The sequence below is a fragment of the Desmodus rotundus genome, chromosome 12 (assembly GCF_022682495.2).
Source record: "Desmodus rotundus isolate HL8 chromosome 12, HLdesRot8A.1, whole genome shotgun sequence".
Classification (NCBI taxonomy): Eukaryota; Metazoa; Chordata; class Mammalia; order Chiroptera; family Phyllostomidae; genus Desmodus; species Desmodus rotundus.
This window is the reverse complement of record NC_071398.1, coordinates 43,938,296-43,963,534: the sequence shown is the minus strand read 5'-3', so window position 1 is coordinate 43,963,534 and position 25,239 is coordinate 43,938,296. Positions and strand designations below refer to the sequence as shown.

At 43.6% G+C, this 25,239-nt stretch overlaps 1 protein-coding gene across 1 annotated transcript in view; it reads right to left on the bottom strand.

Moving 5' to 3' along the window:
- ARHGAP35 (Rho GTPase activating protein 35) overlaps positions 1-25,239 on the bottom strand; it is a 115,652-nt gene that overhangs the window by 51,078 nt on the left and 39,335 nt on the right. The window contains exons 2-3 of the mRNA XM_053916024.1: positions 16,150-20,026; positions 5,067-5,211 (exon numbers count right to left, since the gene is read on the bottom strand). Coding sequence (XP_053771999.1) covers positions 5,067-5,211; positions 16,150-19,833 — 3,829 coding nt within the window. The 5' untranslated portion in view covers positions 19,834-20,026. The remainder of the gene's footprint in view (positions 1-5,066; positions 5,212-16,149; positions 20,027-25,239) is intronic.

Here is a 25,239-nt window from a genome sequence, read left to right as displayed (position 1 = left end):
CTCAGACAGGAGCGCATGATGAGGTGGCTATGGATAGTGTCAGAAGGGGCTAGGGATGATGAAGAGGCACAGACAGCACACCACACAAAGGGACATTATACAAGACAACTGTCTGGACTCTCCAAAAAAGGTCGTCATTAAAAAACAAGGTGCGGGGTGTGGAAGCAGAGAGAACTGTTTGGGGCTAAAAGAGATGAACAGGCAATAGCTGAATGCACTAGGAATATTAATTGGCTCCCAGAACAAAAAATTCAGCTATAGGAGATGGTTTTAAGTCATATGTGTAAATTTAAATACAGACTATTTATATAAAATACTATCAAATTAATACTAACATTCTTAAAAGTGGTGTTAACTGCAGTCATGGAGGAAAAGTCCTGAAGAGTAGGGACCTATGCTGACTTTCAGGAGTGAAGTGACACAGAGCCTGCAGCTTACTTTCCAGTAGTTCAACAACTATAAAAATTAAGGGAGAAAGGGAAAATGTGGCAGAATGTCGACTACTGGCAAGTATTGGGTCATTGTTGTGTTACTCTTACAACTTTGCAGTGGGTTTTATAATTTTTCAAATTTGAAAGATGGGGAGGAAAGAAACAAGCCATGGATGTTTACATGTAATGGTACAGCCTGACAGGCCATGGGAAGGAAGGCCAAATGTACAGAGGGTGCAGCTCACGGCGATGACCGGCATACACCGAGCATTTCCCGTGTGCCAGGCGCCACGCCCAGCCGCTCACAGGCACGCTCCCTGCACACTGACAGCAGCCCTAGGAGGCGGGTCCTGCCATCACCCTCAGTTTACAGACGAGCAAAGAGCAGGACAAAGATTCGCACCCCAGTCTAACTAGATCTGAAGCTCTGTATCACTATTCTAGCTAACTTGTTTCTTTATTGTAAAGAACACCAGGAGAAAATGTTATACAGGCCAAACAGAGGAATGGTTAAATAATCTGTGATAGAGTCATTTAATGGAACAAGATGCAGCAATTAAAAGTCACGTTTTCCAAGAGTTTGATGACTGGAGCATGCTCACAAAACAAGGCCTGGTTTAAAAAGCAATGGTTCTTAAGATATGGTCCTCCAACCCAACTCTTGGTTACCGAATTCTTTTGCTGCAGGAAAACAGGAGTAAGTAAGCTGGTGGGTGAATTCAGGGCTCTTTTGCCTCACCTAAGTTATGCTCAAAAAATTTTTGAGAACTGTCACAATGCTATTTTGAATTATGTAAAAGTAAAAACTTATACACATGTGCAGAGAAAGCAGATTGTAAAGAAATAGTAACAGTGGTTTTCACTAAGTGGAGAGCAATGAATCTTTAAATTCTTTTTCATATTCTTTTGCTCAATTTCTATAAATGAACATACTTTAATAATATAAATAGGTTAAAAGTTCTTTTAGAAAATGGAGTACAGCCCTGGCCAGTGTGGCTCAGTTGGTTGGAGCATTGTCCTGTAAACAGAAAGGTCACTGGTTCAATTCCCGGTCAGGGCACATGCCTGGGTTGTGGGTTTATTCTCCAGTCAGGAGCACATGGGATTGATGTTTCTCTCTCCCCGTCCCCCTCCTCCTCTCTATAATCAGTGAGCATGTCCTGGGGTGAGGAGGAAGGGAGGAAGGAAGGAAGGAAGGAAGGAAGGCAGGCAGGCAGGCAGGCAGGCAGGTGGGAGGGAGGGAGGAAGAAAATGGGATATACAAGGACCACCTCCCAACACACACACATACTAAATTCACACATACCAGGTTGAATTTCCTATTTGAAATTCTACAAAAGTACAAACTAATGCCAATGAAGGGAAGGACATGACTAAAATTTAAAAGGACAAAGAAGAAAACAGAATTTAGGTGTTCCAGGTTGAAAACCACTTGTTCAATCAACAACTAAATGTATACTGGGTGCCAGGCTCTAGGCAGGTGGGAGAACAGAGAACGGTGTTCTCATAAAAACGGAAATGAGCTTGAGGAGAACTACCCAGGAGGTAACATCGAAGTGTTGCCGGGATGGGGGAGTCTTGAAGAATGAGGACAAGTTCCAGAGGCAGGAGTGTGGTACACGTTTCGGACATATGAAGGGCACACACAAAGCAAATAAATACTGCTTGGTCTGTGTTCTTCTAATATATTGTTTGTATTCTTGTAAAACAATTTAAAAATTACTGCTTGCTATGAAAGAAAACAGAAGGGGGTGGCGGCAGAAAAGAGACAAGAATGAAGGGAGGGGAAAGAAACACTGCGTGTGAGAGGGGAGGGAGGAGTCAAGAGTGCGGCCAGCATCTGGTAGGCAACAAGGAGGAAGAAGAGGTTTTCAGTAGAACTGTCACATCATCAGGAGGGACTGAGAATGAGGGTGATCATGGGGCAATGCAACTGAAGTGAAGGGGACAGAGCCAAGAGATTTCAAAGTAGAAGCAACTGACTTGGGAACTGACTAGATGAGTCAGAGATGTCCCCAAGGCTCCAAGCCTTCTGGTGACAGGGAGGACAGCAACACAGTCTAACAGAGCTTTAGGAGAAGCAGCGGCTTGGCGGCAGACTGTGGGTGCAGTTGAGAAGGACTTTGTAGATGAGAGGGTTCACAAGTAGAAGAGCAAGAGGAGGTACAAGTTTGTCATTGGGTGCAAAAAAAAGCTCATCACGACCCAAGGGTGAGAGAAGCAGGTGATCAGGGCAGGTCAAGCCCACTGCTGTGCTCAGTTAAGGGCATGTGGGCAACATTCCGGCACCTGGTGCTGCCACAGGCCAGCCACTCAGGGAGGCCACTCACAAAAGGCTCCTCCTGGAAGGCGAAGCTCTCCCAGACAGGAAAATCCCAGCTAACAAACGCTGAAGGAATTACAGAATTAGAAGAATGACGGTGATCACTGTCTCAGGCAAGAGTCATTGGGGGATGCTAAAACTAGAGGTGAAAGTGTTTGGAGAAATCAGATACTTGCAGTCTCAAAGCACCTCCCTACAAAATACTTATTCATTCCAAAGGGGCACAAAGAGCTGTACAGTGGAGAAGCTTGGCAGACACCACCACCTTGATCAAGGGATCAAAGGAAATATCTCCAGTGATGGGACAAACTGACATCACATGCCACCTGGTGTGATGCACCGAGAAGGACACGACATTGCTTCCCTGCTGTTGCTGCCAAAAGTGCAAACCTGAATCTAATTATGAGGAAACATTAAAAAAAACCCAAAAACAAAAACTCAAGTTGAGGAATATCCTACAAAGTAACTGATCTGCAGTCTTTAAAACTATTGCGACAGACCGAACGGTTTTATACTGAAGGGGACTGAAGAGACTTGACAAGTAAATGACACCGGTGGTCTGGGATTGATCCTGGGTCCAAGCAGGCAAGCAAACCAACAAACCAACAAAACAACCTCACAAAGCCTGTCTTTTGCTGTAAAGGGCATTAATGGATCAACTAATGAAATGAAAATGTTTATGGATTAGATAGGTTAATACTGCATTAGTGTTAATGTTTTAGTTTTCAAAGCTGCATGATGATGTAAGAGAATGTTTTTAGGAAACACTCACTGAAGTATTTAAGAGTAAAGGTGCACCCTATCTGTAACTTTTCAAACATTTCAGAAAAAAAATACAAACATACAAGGAAAGTGCTACAGGGAAAGTGGTAAAATGTTAACATTTGGGGAATCTGAGAATTTTTTTTAACTTTTTATTTGTTACAACTTATAATGTTTGTAACTTTCCTATAAATCTAAATTAAACAAAAAAAGTAAGGGAAAAAGTGCCACCCGCCACCTCCTCCCAATGCCACAAACTGTCTCTCTAAAATGCTGATTCAACAAGAGAGGCTTTAATCACTGAATTGCTTTGTGCAGTTTCCTCCCAGCCCAAGGGAGAGGTGACAGGAAGAAACTGATACGAAAGACGTATATTCAGAAAATGCTTTGGCTATAGGATGGACTAATAAACAAAGCCACAGATCTGCTGTGGTTATACAAAGTGCTTGCTGGGATTCAACCCTACAGGGCTGCGGAGAAAACCTTGGAAATAACAGCAGTCTTTAGTGGGCTTCAACCTGAGGCCTAGTTTCCCTGATTCTACACATCCTAAGGAAATATTAATACCAGTCAGTCCACTTCATATAAACTGCTGAAATGATCAGACTTTTCATACAACACAATGCTTAATATCACTACAGATAATACCGTAATCAAGAAGAACACATAGGAAGGCCATAATCCCCACCTTGGTTTCAAATCAGTTTAAGCCTATATTTTTGAGCTCAACTATTAATGCTCAAGAATTCACGTAACCCTGTGCATGCTGTACCTCCTTCTCCTCGAAGCTCATCAGCTGTGAAAGCATCCAGGAGAAGAACAAGGGAAATAATAGCATGAAACTGGACGCTGCAGGGATTTCAAAAGAGAGGCCAGAAGACATGTTATGAAAGCTCTAAATGAATGAAATAAACGTTTTAACACAGGTAAAATCGTGTCACTTCAAAAACAATGCAGAAAATATTTTAAGACAGTGGCCTTTGCAATGATACCAAGTTATCAGGTTAGTTGAAAGGCAGCTGCTTGACCAGAAGATACCCAAGCATCGAGGTGGTTTCTAACTTCAGTGTAAAAAAAAAAATCTATCAATATAAGAGTCTCAGGCACCTGATCAGTGGTCAAAGGCTGTAACAGACACAACTAGTCATTCATTTTATTAAACCAAAATGTATTCCTATTTGTGCCCAGCCTAACGCTGAGGACACAATGAGAAATAAAACCCTCTCCCTACCCTTAAGAAGCTGACAAACAGGCTGCATGGTATGACAGGGAGCTGGGGGACACAGAGAAGGTACCTGGATTAGCCACAACCGCAGCCCTGAGGACAGGACTGCTCCATGTTCTGAAAGCTCTACCCGACCCCACACCACAGCCTCGAAGCTATGGAGATGCAGGGGGATACTGAGAGCTGTTGGGACTGCTCAGCTCCTTCTCAGCAAGCATCGCACACTAAACGAGAGCTGATTCCAGAATCTCCAGATGGCTTAGCTCCCTGGAAAGCATCCTGTAGACAGTGAGAGCTGTAACTGGCTCTGAGATAACATGCTTACCTGTGGCTTCAATGTACTCAATACATCTCTCAATAAAAACAGGAATTGGCTTCTCTGGAGTCACGACAGTTGTTAAGGGGACCCCAAAATAGTTACTCTCCCAGGTTGCCTTCGTGATGGATGGCCGGGGTTTGGGCTTTGGTTTCTGTCCGGGAAAGAGAAGAGAAAGCAGAAAAACAAAGTGAGTCTCATCACACACCTACACGTCAGGAAGGCTTCCAGAAGGGAATTCGCAGTGGCATGGAAACTACTGGAAAGGTTCCAAGCAAGATAAAGAGACCCACTTGTTCATCTAATTTTGTATTTTCTAGCCTCCAAATATCGCACAAGATGCCAGCAAGCTATCACATAATCACACTTTGACCATGAGACTGCATTATCAGAACAAAGGCGTTTATATGAAGCAGGCCATGTTTACTTAATAACAAAGAGATGACTATCTACATCCTTTATCAGGGGTGCACTGGCATAAACAGGAAGTTTTCCGAACACCCTGAATGTGTAACAGATGTTATACACTCAAAGATGGCTAAACTGTTAAAAAGATAAACGATGGAAGTGAAAACTAATAATTTCTTCTTTAAAGAACAGAGACAGAGCCCTGGCTGGTGTGTCTCAGTGTATCGAGTGCCCACCTGCAAACCAAAGGGTCTCCAGTTTGATTCCCACTCAGGGCACATGCCTGGGTTGTGGGCACCCAAGAGGCAACCACTCATTGATGTTTCTCTCCCTCCCCTTCTCCCTCCCTTCCCCTCTCTAAAAATGAACAAATAAAATCTAAAAAAAAAAAGAACAGAGATAGGCATGTATTCTGCTAGGGCCGAAAGCCCTCAGTGAGAATTGCCTTCTACATCAGCCTGGTGTTAAAGGCTCCTGCATTAGAAAAGGGTAAAGCTAACTCATTAAATGTGACAAAGAAGATAACTCTTGAACTTTTCTTCTCCAGCATCTTCCTCATACAGCAGGCAGAGCAACTACTTGAGAGCTGTGTGCCAGGCAAGTCCCAAATATTATTTATTTAAAAATAAAGAAAAAAATTTATTGTTGACATTACAGATGTCCTCCATTTCCCCCCCACTTGCCCCCCTCCACCCAGCCACTGCCTCCCCCACCCCGCCTCACCTTCACCACACTGTTGTCTGTGTCCATGGGCCATGCATGTATGTTCTCTGGCTAACCTCTTCCTGTCCCCACCCCCCAATATTATTTCTCTTAAACCTCACTGACATTCCACTTTACCAAGGACAAATGTCACATGCCTAAATGATACAACTAGTAAGTTACAGTGCTGGGATTCAAACCCAGGAGGGTCTGCCTCCAAAGGCCCTGGTATTTTGTCCATGGGTCTTGCTGACTGTTAGGAGTTACCCAGATTGTAGTGTACCCTCAATCATTCATCCAATCACCCAGCTACTGCCTGCCTATCCCAAGAACTTTCTGAAGAAGGCAACGAAACACAGTGGGTCAAGAGCACAGGTTTTGTAGTCAGATAGAACCGACATGGACAGCAACTGAATTTTCTAAGACTCGGTTTCTTCACCTTAGAATGGGGTTCTCAACACCCACACCCACAGATCTGTTGTGAATCCGGAATGAAATAATGCGTATCAAGAACTTAAGCAAGTGTCTGCTACAAAGTAAGTATTCAACTCATGGAGGCTAAATTTCCTAGCTAATTTAGATTGTTAGAACACACCCTTGTCTTGCTCTGGTATTGAGAGTGGAGAGGAAGTATAAATTAAAATTTATTGTCTGTTTACTAGAACTATGGTTAGAAGGCTTTATGATGATTAGAAGTAACTTCCTTGTAGGTTCTCTTAAAAGTTCCATTTTTTCCCCCCTTAATACCAGTTTCAGTTTTATTGAAGAAGTTGTTGCTGTTTACTTTGACAGGCAAATTCTGCCGAATTGGGACTGGTAAAATGAAAAAAGAATGTCACTGAAATCCAGATGGTCGTCTCTCCATATTCAGACTCCAGAGTTAACAGGTTGCGCAGTACGGAGAGAGCACTGCTTGATTCACTGTTATCCGGTGCAACCACACGTAATGATAAAGGCACTCAGCCCGTCTTCCTTCAGTAAGGCTTTCCTTTATTGGGTGACTACTGTATACCAGGCGCTGAGCCACTGCCACTTCATCATATCATTTCACCCTCAGGGACACCTTGAGAGCAGGGTGCTGTCCCTAAGATACTAATCATTTGGCCAGAGTCACAGAACTTGCCTGTCAGAGTTCAAACCCAGGTCTATTAGAGTTCAGAGCTTAACTTCTTTATGTTGTACTTCATATAAGTAGAAGAGTCTAGAGAGATGTTGTAGACTGGTTATTTTATGTAAAGATACATCATAAATCTTTACTTTGTTTTGCCTTACTTCTTTGTAAAAAATCTAAAGCCAGAGCCTGTGAGCTTCAGGTACCTATAAGAGGAGAATGGCAGCCAATCCCCGGAACCTGTGAGGTTGTGTCACCGGTCTGCCATGGGGTGGGCATGTTGCAGAAGGCCAGGGCCAGCCTTTGTGGGGTGTGTGGCTCTTCTCTGGGACCCCAGGGTCCACTCACATGGCATTACAGTCCTCCATACTGACTCAGTCAGCCATTAGCAGGCTGTATGAAGATTGGATTGTCTTTTGCCTTTGGGTTGTCACTTCAGGTGATGTCAGCCAGCAGCCCGGAAATGGCTTGTTCCCTCTTTCATATATATATTTTATTCTTTTTTTTTTTTTTGCCACTGTTTGCATGCACAGGAAGTCCTCAAAGAATCTCAGACTAAACAGGAAGTGATCTGTTCCCACACAAAGGGTTCCAAAAGGAATGAGAGTGGGCAGGATAAGGAAGGGAATAGCTGACCCCAACCTGGAGGCCAGATTAGTGCATTGTATGCAGAGACCCCTACATACGTTTAGGTTTATAGGTTGTACATGTCTATGAGTAAACCTTCCAAACTGCTCTTCCTAACCTGAAAATCAATTCAATTGTTGGAGATACACCTGGGTCCATTTACCTTGATCCTATTTGGTTACCCCACTCTTCAGTAGATATTTTAACAAAGGCCAAAATTTCAGTTGTATTCCCGTGGTTTTAGGACATTTCCTATTTGTTTAAAGCATTTTTTCCTTGTGTGTTTCAAAATAAAGGAACTGAATAATTTTGGAGCAAATATCTCAATAATGTTTATGAGCACGGGTTTAGAGAAGGGAAGACTGGGGCACCATGACAGCTATTTCAAATAGCTACAGGAAGAAGAACAGATTCTTTTGTATAATTTCAAAGGTTGATATTGGGAGAGATAAGAGGAAGACACAGAAAGACAATTTTGGCCAATATAAAGAGAAATTTAAAAAACAAAAAAACCCAGCTGTTTAAAAATGAAGGGACTGCTGTGTAAGCAAAGAAAAGGCTGCAACCTACCTGCCATACTCATTGTCCGGGAGATTCTGCCATTGGATGGAAGACTTTTAAATGAGACAACTGCTCACAGCCATCTCACCTTGAAGCATCCGAGATCTAGTTCCACACTTCAACTTACAAATAAGGAAACAGAGTAAGCTTTAGCAACAGCGTCAACTCCCTGTACGGAGTGACATGGATTCTCTCTCTCTTTCCCCTTCTCTCTTGACCTCTCTCATCTAAATAGTCTTGTTTGCAGAATGTCAAATACCCCCTTGAAATAACGGAAGGCTCTGTAGGATAAGGGATTCTTGCACAACTCATTCTAAACTTCCCTAGTTAAGAAAACCAGACTTTGTGGTGTATGTCAGAAGCGGGGCCAGACTGCTGATAGAACAAGCACTGCATCAGGCATCTGAAGAGTTACTGGGCAAATGTCAGATGGAAATGCCATTCTTCTGAGTGGGCTGCCAGATGTCTCAATCCCCGCTCAGACGTGTCACTCATTAGGAGTCACCAGAGCCCTCTCAGCAGTAAGTCCTTGGAGAGGAGAAAGTAACACCATCCTAACATCCACCTTCTTTTGGGGGCACTCACTTAACAGGCTGAATTGAAAAAAATATCGAGCTGGAGGAAACCAAGCCCTGAGAACAATCAACACATCTGTGTCTCCAAGTTTAGAGTTAGACTGAGTCAAACCGGAAAAGAAGAGTGATTAATTAGGAGTTGCTCATGTGCAGGACACTGTGCTAGGTGCTCCGCAAAATTAACAAACCTCAAAACCAGCCTTCAAGGTAAGGGTTATTAGCCTCATTTTACAGATGAAAAAACAGGCACAGAGAGGTTCATACCCAGCACTGACAGAGTCAGGACGCAGAGGCCAGTGATCAGTGAATGCCAAAGCCCCGAGGGTCTTTCCCTTTACGTGAACCATCTCCCTGATGAAATGTCACTGACAGAAACAAAGGACTGGGTCAGCTTGAATCATCCTCACCTTGTCTTTCTGGATAAATATTTTTGAATGAATAACAGTCTATTGTTCTTTACTTCAGTTTCCTTAAGAACACTGCACCTGATTCTTAAGTCCTGATACTAACCAGGTAGCAAAGGAAACAAATGAACAACTAGTTTACAGCAGTGTACTGAAGAGAAATGGGGACTGCAGTTTGCCTCTGGCATCTTGGCTTTTTCTAAATGAGAAAAGAGCATTAAAGGGAAAGTCCCCACTTTGCCAGAGTGGGAAGATGTCTGTCGCCTGCCTATGGGATGGTAAGCCCACTCCACACCCCCTCCATGTCCATGGGGCGAGAAAGAGATCAGAATGCCAGCTAAGGAGTAACAACCAGGCTGGAGAAGGGTCCCTTCTGTCAAGCTATACAACAATTGGGTCCCAGAGCCTAACATGTAGTAAGCACTTAATACATTTTCTGAACAAAACCAGTTCTCAATAATGCACAGGACCAATGGTTCTTGGTATTTTTTCAAGTTTAGATGAGGACTTTCTCTGTGTGATAGAGGTTTTCTTCTTCTCTTAACACGGTGCTGCTCCCACTGGGATACGAAGAGGCGAGGCTCAGAAGGTCTTGTGCATTCGAATAGTACTGCATCACAGATACTCAACTCCCTGTGGGCACCAAGCAGGCACAGCCATTTATGGACACACACGGCCATTCTCCTGCTGGGTTAAGTTCCTAGAGGGCAAGAATCTTGGTCCTTTTAAATGAAAAAGACCGTCACATAGAACCGTCACATAGCAAACTGGCAGTAGAGCCATTACTAGAACCAAAGTCATCTCTTGCCCTCAATGAACGTACAATCTAACTGGTAGGAGAAGACACATATCCACAGTAAATAGAGCTGATCCAGGTATCAGAGGAGTAAGTACCAACTGAGCCACACTCTCCCATGGTGCCAGTGAGAGGTCAGTCACCCTTCCTGGATAAAGAATATTCTATCTTCTGTGGGAACAGCAGGTATAGCTATGTAGTGATGCCAAACTGTCACCTTCAGATATTCTCTCCTGGTGTCCATGAATAATACCCTTCTACATGTCAAATAACCTACCCAGATTTTAGGGTCAGAAAGTATGGTCTCTTTTCAATAGGTTGTCTTGTCATGTGGTAGCTCCAGTGAGTGAAAGATTTTCTTTATCATTGTTTTTTCTTTTTTTACACAAAAATAAGAGCACATAAGATAGAAGGGTAAATAACCAATAATAGCTTCTCTCTAATCCGTGTACCACCTAGCACATCCTCTCAAATGGTTGGTAACATATATAATACAGGAAATAAAAAACAGAATCCAGGCTGTTAAGATTCTCCTTTAAAGAAGGAATAACACACACAGAATATAGACTGGAACAGGGACAGTGTCCTCTGAATGGGGACAACTCTGCCTCTCCAGAGTAAAACTGATACAAGCAAAGCCCTAGAAGGTTACACATGTGGTTTGCCATGTTGTGGGGTGGCACACCCTGTACTAATGGTAGCTGGTCCGATAGAAAAACCAAAAGATTCCGTCAACTACGTTACTGCGGGTTTCCCCACAAAGCACTTTCTTGCACTCCATGTTCGACCTTACAGTTTTCTGACTGGCAGTGATTCCTTCACATTTTCAACAGAGCTTCAAAAAGACCTTTCCAATTAAGCTACTTGCTCATGCCCCAAATGTATTCTTGGTTAACTGGTGCTCCCCCTTCTGGCTTTGAGAAGGTCGAAGCCCAAGTTTAAGAGAAAACTTGAGAGTGTTTGTTCTTACTGGCAAAGTCTATTATGAAAGTGTAGATGCTTGGACGCAACCCCTTCAAGCTGGCAGTCGGTACTCTGACCTGGTCAACTCACCCTCTCAGGGCGTCTTTATTTAGGGAGCGAGCAGGAAGTGGCATGAAGTCTCAGCCTTCCTAGCACCCCTAATCCTCTCGCATGATGGGGGGGAAAAGAAAGAAAGGGAGGTCGTCCCCTGAGGGGCCCCTACTAAACTAATACCACAGCTTTTTGCTCTATAAAGGCATAACACCTAGCAAATCTGGGTCAGTCCCTCCTGCTGTTTCAGATTGAACAGCCAATGTGACAGGGGGCAGAGAGGGCAGTGGCGGGAGGCTGTCCACTAGTTCCAGGGAAGTTTTTACAAACGTCCTTCCTGACTCAACACTCACTGAATGTGGGCTTATCAGAGTTATATGTCCGTTTTTACCTGCTTGCCTCCTCTCCAGCACTGGAGAAACCATATTCAGAAGGCCTTTCTCTATGGAACTGGAGGTGACTCCTGACTTAAGCTGAAATACTCTGGGTCCTTACAAAGACATTTCAGTATCACTAGATGTTGGAGGAGAACAAGGTTGCTCAGTTAAGATCAGAGCAATTCCTTGTTCTTTGAAAACAGATTTGGGTTGCCTATTGTAATATATATATATATATAAATATATATATATATATAACAATTAAAAAATATATTTTTTAAGAGCAGGTGTGCTGCAAGCTAGGGCAGATAAAGACAGTCTATTTTTGTCACCAAAACACACTACAGCAGTGCTTTGGGCTTAAAATAAATTGAGAAACAAATGATACCAGTTGAAAACAATTTCTCAAAGTTCTAGTTGCTATTTCAGTGTCTCCATGTCTTGTCTGTCCTCTACTCAGCTAGACTCTGCAGCTAGAAACAGCCAGCACCATGTCGTTTGTAGGAGGCAGTAGGGGGGAATGGATTTGTTTCAGGTAATAACCAAAGTCTTTCGTGTGAAAGGAAGAAATTGACTGGACTCACTGAGTGGTCCAAATGTATGCATGGCTACTGAATATGCCCATCTTTCTTGTAGACTGGAGTCTAAAAATCCATCAGAAGTGCAAGTCAGTGGATGGGGCTTCAAAATCTCAGCTCCTCCACTTAGTAACTACTCTGACTTGGGCAGGGTGTTTAATCTCTCTGAGCCTGTTTTGTCATCTCTAAAACACAAAATTTTAAAAATCACTTCATTAAGACTCATGAGAGGGAGAGAGATGAAAAACTGACATGAAAATACCCAGTACTGTACCTGGTACTCAGTAAAGGTAGCAAAATGCAAAACCTTCGCATGATCTGCACAGCCCTGGCTCGTCCCCACATTCTGCAGTAGCCACGCTAAGTTTCTTTAAACTCTTTGAACATGCCATGTTTTTGCAGCTCGGAGTTCCATACCACTTTCTTGAAAGCTCTCCCCATGAAACCTCTATTTTCACTGACTTTGCGTGCCTCACCCTGTAAGTCCCAGCTTTATATATCGTTTCTTTGGGGAGCCTTCCCAGATATCCTAGTTGAGGTTAAAACGCCTTGCTATACAACTCCACAGTATTCTGGTAACATTCAAAATGAACGCAAGTACATAGTGAACATCTGTCGTCCCTGTGACTTGAAGTAGACGAACACAAGGGCTCCCTACATGCCTATGCATTGAATTGTTTCCTTCCTAAAAAAATGAATGAGCGCTGGAGCAAAAGAATTGCTTTTAAAAGATAAAATTCATGTAGGAATCAGAAAATCCAAGGTATTTCTTTGGCCTCACAGCTCATTGAGTAGAACCGGCCTTTTGGAAGCACACACTGAGTCTTTCCTGAGCAGGTTACAAAGAGATCATATTTCATACCATTCAGCTTGTCTGTCAAAATGCAACATCCCTCCCCGGGGAGGGAGCAGTCCAATTCCCCAGCTGGTTTTTATTCACACTAGAAACTTTAACTCCCGTTCTAGGCCTCACAAAATGAGAGCTGTGTCCACACAAAGCCGCAACAACCAGCCAATTCACTGAATCCAATGAAATAAGCCAATTCACTTGCGGGGGGAACGGGACACACAAACTGTCAAACTGGCTACTTGCTGCCTTATAGACCAAACAATGCGTGATTGAATCAGTTTGCTTTTCAATAGGTTGTCTTGTCATGTGGTAGCTCCAGTGAGTGAAAGATTTTCTTTATCATTGTTTTTTCTTTTTTTACACAAAAATAAGAGCACATAAGATAGAAGGATAAATAACCAATAATAGCTTCTCTCTAATCCGTGGTCAAACACACTAAATTCAGCAATTCGAGCTTGCCCAAAAGGCACATTTTGTGGAACAAGGCACCCCAGCCGGTTTTTGGCTTTAAAATAAGACCCTGCCGGTCCTGATCCCCTCTTTGCAAACGCATGGCACTGAGAGACAGAGACCATGTGCAACAACAACTCTTTACAGACAAAGCATCTATTCATGGACCCCACTGAAGTGCAATCGTAGATTTTCAATTTCATTCAGCTGAGTGCGGAAGGCTCCCACTATGAGGCTGGGTTGCTAAATGGTTCAGCTGGGAAAAGGACCCAGAATGAGAGTCAGCTCTACAGTCTGCACTTTCATTAGCAGAAATGAAAGCGAGTCCCTCACTCCAAGTCCAATTTTACAGTAAAGAGCTAATCTAGCAAATGAGCCAAGAGGCCGAGCAATTTCTTTCTCCACATCACTCTGGTACCCGGCGCGTAGTTTTTTGTTGTTGTTGGGACGGTTGCTAGGGTAAGTGCTGAAAAAGCAGCTAAGTAACACACAGGGTTAAAATTTGCACAAAAGGGAAGGATAATGTTGGTCCCCCAAGCCCACAGCTCCACCAGACCAGTTTTCTCCTTTCTTTGAATACAACATGCATTTTTTCATCTTTTAGCCTTTCCATACCTCTTTCTCCACGGTCTAGTTAAATAATGTCGTAACTACTGCTTAGCCGGCATGCAGTATGCTCAGTGTTTTCTGTACCTAATCTCATTCCATCCCCCACAACCCCATGGAGAAGGTACTACTCTGTTCTACCCTTTTGCAGAAGGGACGTGGAGAGGTGAATCATGTGCCCAGAGTCCCAGTGAGCAAGTGGAGGACTTGGAATTTAGCCTCTCCCATCCCCCATTCCCAGAGCCTGGGCTCCTAATCACACACTACACTACGTTAACCACCCCCAACATGGGATTTCTGCTCTGCCCCAACACACAGCGCCCCCTGGGTAGACCACCTATTTTCACAGTCTGCGTAGGTCTTGCTGCCTCAACTGGGTGTGTAGGTCTGGGCAAGAAGGACCCGTGCCATCTCCCCCAGTGTGGTCTGGCATGCAGGAAGCACTAGGTATGCTTTCCATTACCAACTGGCTCCCCCCTCACTTCAAATAAATACTTAGTGCTTTGTCATGCCAGTAAAAATCAAAGGCCAAATCCCCAACGTAGGGGTTGGCATGACATTCCCTGGACCATGGTATCTTGCTTTTCCAGTAAAACAAGTGTCAGTCTGTGTTAATGGCAGCAATTTTAATTGGAGGTTTGCTCCAACCAGGAAGAGAATCAAAGCTTTGCTTATCTCCGCATTAAGATGACAAAGCAACTATACTCATTTCAAAGCACCATTTTCCAAGGCAGGAAAAGACAATTTCACCTTTTACTCACTCTTTCCAAAGGATACTCCTAAACTGACTTCTGGCACGCAATTGCTCTTGGGCCAGAGGTATCATTTTTATTTGACTTGAAGAGGTGTGGCCCACATAACTAAGATAGACGGAAAGGCACTCACTTCTTGCATGCTGACCCAGCAACCCTGAGTAACAAAGTTCTTAGGTAAAAAGTGCTTGTTACCAGCATGAACTCAGCTATCTCTGAGGCTCACCATACCCAGCTGTTTTCTGCTGAGCGTGGGCTCTTTAAAGCACGGCTTGTTTGGGAAATGTGTTTTAAGGGCATTATTTTCAACAGGTATTAAAAATGTAGAAGTCACAGAAACAGTTATAAATCATAGCGTGCTATTATTATTCCACCTTCCTAATTCCCAGGTGTGCAAACAGCCCACCAAATTAGAAGACCGTCAGCATTCCGATAAGCTGTTCTGGCACATGGGGAGTGGAGGAGGAAGGGAAGACAAAATGTTCAGAATGTCTAGATCCCAGTGTCATTACACAGGAGAGCTTTAAGGAAATACCGAGAGGCAGGTCAGGCTTTTTCTGGCTTCTTGCTTTCAATGGGTCTGTCCACTCCCAACCTTTGGAGAACAAAATACTGAAGGCAGATGAAGGAATCCAAGTGGAAAAACCCAACTGAGGGGAAATCAGACAGGAAAAGAATGCCTATGATATTTATTAATATTCGGTTCAGAGTGAGAGGGGAACAGAACACACAATGGCACTGCCCTGCCCCTTCCGGGCATGGCAGATGTGGGACAGGTTTAGAACTCGCAGCGGTAAGGTCCCTATTTTTCATTTATGTACTTGAAGACCTTTTACTGATTTGCATGTGCTAATAAAATAATTATCAAATTTTCCTAAAAAATGCAGCAACCTTACGGGGAAGAGGAACAAGTAAGACACGGAGGCACACAATTTTGGATTCTGGTGTTTCAGGGAAGGAAGAGCAAGCATATCGTCACTGACTTGGCTACTTGTCAGGACACTGGCAAGTTCGACACTGTCTGATCATTTTGGAAATTAATTAATTATCATTTTGAACAAAGACAACTTGGGCAGTCATCTAAGGTCTTACTACTGAGAGCTGCCAGTAGTAGCTATCAGAAACACTGCTTACTTTTTTATAAGTCAAAGAGTATACACTCACACAGATTTTTAATTTTTATCAGAATAAGTTGTCCTTGAAAATCATCATCACCCATCAACTCTCACTGAGACACTCTGCAAGCCACTCTTATGACTCATTTCTAAACTGGCGTCTTACCTTAGTGTTTCTTCTTAGACTACGAAGAATATTCCTCCTCCTTGGGTCTTCATCTGTTTCATACGGAATGACAGCATTGTCTCCTTTATAACCTTGGGATGCTTGGTCCTCCTCTTTTTTCCGGATGGGCCCCAGCTCATCATCACTCCCCACACTGAAGCTGGTTCGGTAACTAGCGAACCTCCCCAGCCGGCTGCATCTCGTCCTGTATAGCACTGGCTTGCTCACGATGGATACTTTGCGGCTTCGCTCTAGAGAGCTGGTGTCCATTTCACTGTCGGAACCGTTCCCACTGCCGTTAGACTGGGCTTTGTTGATATTCCGAATGGTGATGATCTTGCCTTGGGTGCTGTCGTGGGGCACTGAGTATATGTTTTCTTCTTCATTCCTTGGCTTGACCACAGCATCCATGGGTTCGGCATAATCAGAAGGATCAAACCCATCTGGAGGTAACCAGGTGCTAGAAGACATAGACTTCCTCTGTCCATCTCTATGGCCTTGGTCCAAGTAAGACAGATCCCCCTTTGTAATTTCAAAATGGACAGGAGGCTTTGGTTTGACTGGTGGAGGTACTTTGTTGTTCAGTTTACTCTCAAAGTTGCCCATGATGAAAGACAGCCCATCATTTACCTCCAGTTCCATAGAGAGCTTAGAATGGTCTTTGGACAGGGAGGGCAGTGATGTGTCTTCTCGAAATAGGCCGTAAGAAGGGGGCTCAATATCCTCTTCCGAATCCTGCAGGTTTGAGTTGCAGAGCGGAGAGCCTGCCCGGGGGGAGTTAAACACCTCCTCTGTGGTGCTACAGGCCTCGGCAACATTATCGTACATATGAGTAGCCTCGATTATGTTCTTTTTCTCCACCACATCTTTAAAAAACGGGTGGAAGAGCTCAAGTTTATGCTGGGGTTGGCTACAGGGGATGCTTGTGAACCTGCCATCAATTTCTTGAGCAATCTCCTCCCCCTCGGTCAGCTGTTCCCGACTTAAGTCATTGTCCAAGACATCTATAGCGCCGTCAGTGAGTGCAACCAGCTGAATGGGGATAATATCCTGCACTTCACAAAGAAAGGCACGTAACATAGCCAAGGAGGCCTTACGTTTGGCTGAATAAAAAACAATGTACCCATGGACCAACCGGCTCTTTCTGATGCTAAACGAAGAATGGTATGAAAGAACAAACAGTTCAATGCGCTTCTTGTGTAGTCCGATTGGTAGTTCAAGTAAAACAGAGTTGTTGCTTCCACAATGGGAAGATTTGCAGGTTTGGGACTGAAGGACGGGAAAGAGTATGTCGTCTGCACTAAAAGGATCTCCACACATCAGACACATGACAATTCGCAGGTCAACATCAGCCAGATCTTTGATGCTGGCAGTAGAACTGACCAGGTTTAAGTTACGCTTAGAGTCCAGGAGTCCTTTCAAAACTTGACTGATTTGCTTTTCATTAATATTGCGTCCATAACCGATGCCAGCAGAAGCAGGGTCCAGAAAGACACACTGAAGTTTGCTAGCAATCTGCTGACCTTGTTGGATTAAGCTATGCAGGGTCTCTCCACTGGTGTCTCCTCTTTTGTTAACCAAAATTAACGTCAGGGGGAGATGGACTAGGTGATTATCTCGCCTGCCAAGTGTGGACTCTCTACTCTTCTCTATGCTCTCCACCACATAGGACAGAGATTCCTTTGAATTGTAGAGGCAGAGACATCCATGGGGCTGAAAGGTTGGCGTCTGAAAAGAGTTCACTGGTAGCCTGACATTCCCCTCTATTGGCCTCAGGGAAAGCTCATACATTTTACCATCTATCACATACTTGTCATCATTTGTACAAAGAGCTCGAATCTCATTGGCCAACTCTCGGGCAAGACCATCTTTGCCCAAGATAACCAAGTTAATTCTATCAATGTTGGGGTCAGAGAGTGAATTTTTCTGATTCCGGTCAGATGGCCGGATAAAGCGAGAACTAATCAAGTGCTCAATCTTAGCATCCACACAAGCCGGGCAGCTAGGACACGTTTCCTTCGTTGGGTGGTACACAAAATGAATGTGCTTCAGAATAAGGGCATCGCGCTCCGCTTGGAGCTTCTGTAATGCTTTAAATCGCTGTTCCTCCCCCAGAACATCCTGAATGACTCCCATCTTCTCCTTGCTGGGCTTCGCATCCAGCTCCAGCTCATAGAACAACTCTGAATATTCCAGAAGCAGTTCCTGAAACTCTTCCTTGGCTCTGTCTATAATCTGCTTTTGGTGTTTGCCATAGATATCCATATACACAGATTCTTCCAGCCACTGGTAGAAATCTTCATTCATGATGAAACTACGGGCCTCTTCCCAGGGCTTTCCAGGAGTTATGAAAGGCGAGGTTTCCAAGTTTTCTTTAAATGCTCTTCTCATCTCAGCTCTTTTCCTCTCATTCCGTAGTTTCTCTAAGTGGGCCTCATACAGCTGCTCTGCGGGAACTGTATCCATTAAGTCAAAGGGAATTCGCTCGTTCTCCATGTTGTCAATGTGGCTGGTGGCATCCCATGGGGTCTCCTCAAGCACAACAAACCACTTCAAGAATTCTGACTTGGTCTCCAGGAGTTTTTTGGCTTTTATGCAGCTTAGGTGGTCTATTTCATCTAGAGTGGGTATAAGAGCTTCAAAAGCTAACGGCAGGGCTGCCAGGTACAACTTCCTTCTGCGCTCAATATGCTCGTGCTTGAGGCGGTGGATGTGCTGGAGAAATAGCTTCCTGGCTTTCTGAGTCCCTTCCAGGTAGACATAGTCCTGGTACTCAGGAGAGGCCTGCATCTTTCGGCTGACACTTAGCCAGTTCTCATTGTGGTTTTTCACAATGCGACTCACCAGCCACTCATATTTGTCTTTTGCTGTAGCTATCTGCTGACTCTGCTGCTTGAGAGCTTCAAAGTAAGGAATGATTTTTGTCTTTCCCCGACTTTTATCAATGAGTTGCACTAAGGTGCTGAAAGCCAAGTCCACATTTACATTGGATCTTGCTGAGGTCTCCACAACCTGGAGGTTCTTTTTGCTTAAGGCAAAAGTATGTGCATCTCTAATGTACCGCTCAACGCCCTCGTCACACTTAGTCAGGACCACCACGATGGGCTTTTTTGTTTTTGCAAGCTGATTGTAGAGATTGGAGACAAACTTGAGCTGGTCATCAAAGTTCCTATTCATGCCCCTGCTAACGTCAATACCAAGAAGAAAACCATCAATCAGCAGCTTTCCATCTGGCATTTGTTTCTGCTCAAAGTCCTGCTCCAGCCCCAGCTGGTCAGTGCAAAAGTACATGAGTTTTTCAGCCGATGCCAGCTTGGTCGCAGCAGCTCTCTTGATATAGGGCTGCAGGGCCGTGCTTCGATGAGGTTGAAAAGTTTGATCATCAATGAATTCAGTCTGCTCCACAATATGCATCTTACATTCCACGCAATCCTCCAGGGATCGGCTAACTTCTCCCCAGTAGAGAAAGTGGTCATTATTGACCACTCGCCCACCAAAGTCACTGGTGCTGAGGACAGAGGTATGGTCCAAATGAAATTCATCAGCACTTGGGCGCACGAAGCGGTTGCACAGACAAGACTTCCCAATGCCGCACTGGCCCTTTTCCTTCTCCGTCCCAGACAATCCCACCACACTGATGTTGTAGGTGGGAATGCGGACATCTTGCTTTCTTGCCATCATCATCGTCGACACATCCTGCCACGATCAGCCACTTCCAAGATCAGATTAGTGTTTTCCAGTGGACCTGACGGCTTCCCAACATTATCAGTAGGGGCCAGCTGCCCACATGGCCGAAGTGTCAGGTCCCATAGTATTTGTATACCAGTACGAGGTCAGTTTTTGTCACTTTTCATCACCAAATAGCCAACATTTCTTCCTAGGTGGGGGAAAAATAGAAAACCCATCAGCATCATCATTTTGGAACCCAATTATAACCAACGAACTATAGCAAAAATAGATGTTATTATTCAACAAATACTTATAGTAAACAGTGAATGTGCCAGGCCTAATGCTGGGTGAAGATGTAAGAGTGATGAGTAGGACTGACACCTATGGACTCTCAGAGAGGGACAATGTCATCTAACACAGGGAAGACACACGTAAGTAAGCAGGTGTGCTACGTGCAGCTTAGGTGGTCTATTTCATCTAGATTGGGTACCAAGGGTTTGAGGAGCTCCTTGGAAAAACAGCTGATTCCAGGGACAGGGTAGGGTTGGTACAAGATAAGCCTGGAACATACTGTTGTGAAAGAAAGGAAGTGCTTGCAAAAATGATAGTGTGCCTCACAGGGCTGCAGCAGCAAATCAAAGGGGCTTCCTAAGGTCGCATCTGGGACAATCTGAGCATCAACACAATTAAGTACAGTGACAAATCATGACCCACTGCAAAAAAACAGAAACTTTCGGGTCATACTACTGGATCAGACAAGAATCATCACTTGACATTAAATGGGGGGAAATTTTGAGGAAGAGCAGGGTATTTGCATAGAATTGAGGTGTCCTCTGAAAGACTACTTATTAGATGCAAAGGGAAGAATTTTTAAAAACCCACTAATTATACAGTGGAGAAAGTGGGCAACACTTTGGGTAATAAAAATTATCATCAACAAAGAGGGCTAGAAGGACATCACAGACCTCCAGATGTGATCTCCCAGGAGGATAATCACTCTGCAGTATGACGGCCTAGAATCCACTAGCACATCCAAATCACAAAGAGACATAAGACAAACACAAAATGAGCAAGATTCTGTTTAAAAAATGGGGGGCACTCTATACTTTTCAAAAGACATCAATGTCATCATTGACAAAGAATGGTTATGCAAACATTACAGATTAAGGAAGGCTAAAGAGACACTGTTACTAAATGCAATCACCTGACCCTAAGCTGAATTTGGCTCCAGAAACAGGGAAGGGGGAGTGCTATAGAGGACGATATTAGATCAATAAACAACACTGGACTATAACGAAATATCAGATAAAAGTAGTTCATCAATGTAAATTTATGAAGTAGTAACTATCATGTGAGAGAACAGCCCCACTCTTAGGAAATACACTCCGAAGTACTTTGGGGAAGAAAGGCCATAATGTACTCGATGGTCCAGAAAAAACCATTACCGTATTTTTTGGACTATAAGACACACCCTTCCATTGGGGAGGAAAATGGGAGTGCATTTTATAGTCGGAATGTAGCTTACCTGGCTTGCTGGGGCGGGGGGGCGGTGGAGTGGGTTTTTCCCCCCCTATTTTCCTCCTCTAAAACCTAGGCATGTCTTACGGATCAGTGTGTCTTATAGTCCGAAAAATACGGTAGGTATACAGAGAGAAAGAATGCAAATAAAACATTAACAACAGGTGAATTTGGGCAAAGTGTGTATTTCTTTGTGCTATTTTAATTTTTGCAACTTTCTACAAGCCTGTAATTATTTCCAAATAAAGTTGTTTTTTAAGGGTGTGAATATGGAGCGGTTTCCCTGACAAAAACATAAAGCTCTGTGAGGACAAGGCACGCCCTCAGCCTGTGACACAGCGCTTGACACAGATACTCACTGAGGGAGCGAACACAGGAACAACTAGTAGAGCGTGCTAGAGAGTCCCCAGGCCCACCCTTTCTGAAAGCAAAGCTTTCCATCTCAGGTGAGACCTGAAGAAGAAGAAAGGAAATGTGCGAAGACTCCTCCTTCCCCAGAAAAAAAAGGGGAGCAAAGTGTGAAACAAAGAGTGTGCGGGGAGGAGATGGGTAAACTGCTTTAGCAAGTGAGCAGGGGCCAGATTAAGCCACTCAACGAAGAGTTTGGATTTTCCCCCGAAGGTCACAGAAGCACAGACAGTGGCTGAGAAGTGGCACCGCACAGGAATGTAACGTCTGAATAGATGAAGTAATGCGACGTTATGTCGCCTTACAAAGTCTTTAACAATTTTCCAGCTGAAGTAAGGCAAATGTGTAGTCTTTGGCTGCCCCTACAGAAACAGGTCTTCTGGCTACTACTGGTTGTTGTTGTTTTTAAGCTGGGGGGGGGGGGAGTATGTAGGAAGAGAATCATTGACATGAGAGAAACGTGGATTGGTTGCCTTCTGTACGTGCCCCGACTGTGTACCGAACCCACAACCCAGGCATGTGCCCTGACCAGGAATCAAACCGGCAACCCTTAAGTCTGTGGGATGATGCCCAACCAATTGAACCACATGGCAGTGGCCTGGCTACTACTGTTTATACTGCACTGCCGTCTACTTAGATGTGCAAATATGACTGTAATTGCTGAACCTACAGACAAATGAAGAGTCTCCTGAGATCTCCCTAAGAAAAGAATTTAAATAAACAGAGCAATTTTCTTCTGAATCTCATTTATGAAGGAACCCAGTATTTCCATAAGTTTAATATGTTTTTGAGGCCTAGTTCATAAGAAATGTCCCAGGAAGCCAGACCACCACATGTTATTCTGACTGAGACAGGGGGGCAATGAATGGGGGAGCACAGTTATCTCCTATGATAACTTCACAGGCCTTTCCCAAACAACCATATCTTCCTTTGATAACCCAGAAAGCCAAACCCTCTATGGAAACAAAATGTGGCTAGACGTGGTATGTAAAAATTATGTGACCATTCTCAAATGAGAAAGCTCAGCAACTGCAGAGCAATCATCTCTTGACTACCGAGTGTCATGCTCCTAAAGAAGGCAAGTTCCAAACTCTGCCGGGCATCCATGGAGAGACACAACAAACCTTCCCAACCCCCAGCCCCCTAGGGGACTGCTTACCTAAATAAAATGATAAGATGCTTATCAATGCCTAAATAAAGCATGTTTACATACATCCTCTGGAACACCCGAGAAGGAAAGCTGTGAACAAAATCTAGGTGCTTCTGCACACTGCTCTGTAGTGCAGACACAATTTTGTTTCCGCCCATGAGGAGATGGGGTTTAAGGAGCCTCGGACAGGAATGTTGATAAAGGTTTCAGGAAGTCAAGGGTGCTGCTCCCGCAACAGGGCCCTTCTGTATCAGTTCTTCATCCAAGGGTCTGGCAGGACTCAAAGCCACCCACTTGACCATTCTTGAAATGCAACTTGGTGACATGGGTCCTACTTCAGGTGACTGCTGCATGCATCTGGCAAATTAGTCCACTTATTCTCTGTAAAGTGGGCCCAAATATCTTCCTTCACATAAATCTCAGGAAAGCACACCCCACCTGCTCATAAAACTCAAGAAATAAAGATACTGGCTCAATTTTGGACTAAACTAAAATGTATTTATTATCCATTCAACACTTATTTAGTTATATTTTTTAAATGGCATGTACTCTGTATAGTCCATTAAAGTCAAAGTCTCAGTTATCTGAAGGAAGCTAAAGAAAGCAACATTTTTGACTCAAGAACGTAGCAACTGATTATTTTAAACCCAGAATGCTAACTGACTTTTAAAAGCTACAGAAAAGAAAAAAGAAAAAAAAAGCTGGCACGGGAGTGGTTAATTTTCGGACACCTGGTAACTTTCTACTTGTTAGAAACCTAATAGGTTTCCTGGTATAAGTATGTTCTTCTTACAAATCCGTCTTTGATGTCTGGATAATGCAGTTTTACTAGTTCCTCAATTGGACTGAATTACACAGTAAACAAAGCCTGTATAAATCTAAAAACGTCTCAAACACTTGGTTTAAAGGAAATAACCTTAAGTGCTTGGTCACAAGCACACCCAACTTTTCTAAGAGGGGAATAAAAAAATTAGCTGAGTCACTGAATTTAATGATCTGAAGACCACAAAGAAAGAGAAAGCAGAAGACAAAGCATGTCCAAGACTTCACAACGTCTTTAATTTAAATCGGATGGGAACCAGTATTCTTAGTGGGCAACTAAGCTTCTCAAACAACAAAATCTCCATTCTAATAATCTGCCAATACTAATCCTTTTAAAACCAAAGAGTTATAGCAGAGGGGGTAAAAGTATTCTTTAAAATAGTAACTCCTTTTATCTTTGGGTTTTACAAACTACTTGTATTAAAAAAAGAAAAACACATAACTTAACATTCAGTTAGTTTTATGCCATAAGTCAACTACTTCTGAAAGAAAAATAATTCAGGAGTATTTTCAATTCTTTGTCACAAATATATGTCACAAAAACATAATGCAAACATGTAAGAGCTTTTTTAGAACCTGTCACCAGAGTCCTGGAGTTGTTTACTTGAGGTGTCTAACCAAGACACCAGCTCCCCAAAGGGGGCCTCAGCTGAAGGCAGGAGGAGGATGTTTTCTTTTTTAACCTCGATAGAACACCCAGGGCAAGAAGCGGTGACATTCCCAGGATAGTGCACATATCACAGGGCACGGAAATGCCACTGTGATCCAGTATTACTATGGCTGCTAAAGTGCCTACTGCCAACAACTCTATCAGTGTCTTACCCTCCCACCCTGCAACCTCATGCCCCACCCCAAGAGGAAACGTGTTTTGGGCTGTGTGATCTGGAATGCTTCATGATACACACACAGGTACACCACCATTACCCACAACCAAAACTACCATCTCTCCCTATGAGAACAGTCAATAAATTCTGAGAACGCATTTACTTCCAAACAACCACATATAGAATACCACCAAACTAATAATGCTATAATATTATATACTAAGAACCTTGAGAGCTTGTTTGGAGGTTCTAGCAGGGGAGCGCAGCTACTTGTACACCCTTGATCGAAGACTGGTCTCCTCCTCGAGTTGGGAAGATGGTCCTCTTCAACCAAGCGCGCAGCTTCGGGAGGGACGCACGTGAATCAGATCAGCCAAATCAACCCTGGCGATCAATGGGGTGACAGATGTCGCAGCCAGATTGCCCTCACATCCTATATACTAAGGAAATAATTTCATACGGAGCAGCTAGCAAAGGAAGAAAACGCTTGTTACCACAATTTTTCTTAATCCCAACTAGGCAAAAAGAATGGAACTATATGCACTGTAACTAACAGAAAACAGCATTTTCTAAACCTCATGCTTCTCAACACAAATTTTTGAATGGGTTTTCAAAGCTATGAATTACCATCAGCAGCTGGTTAAAATGTTTGCATTAAGCAAATACATGATAAGATTCAGAGCTACGGGAGAGAGGAAG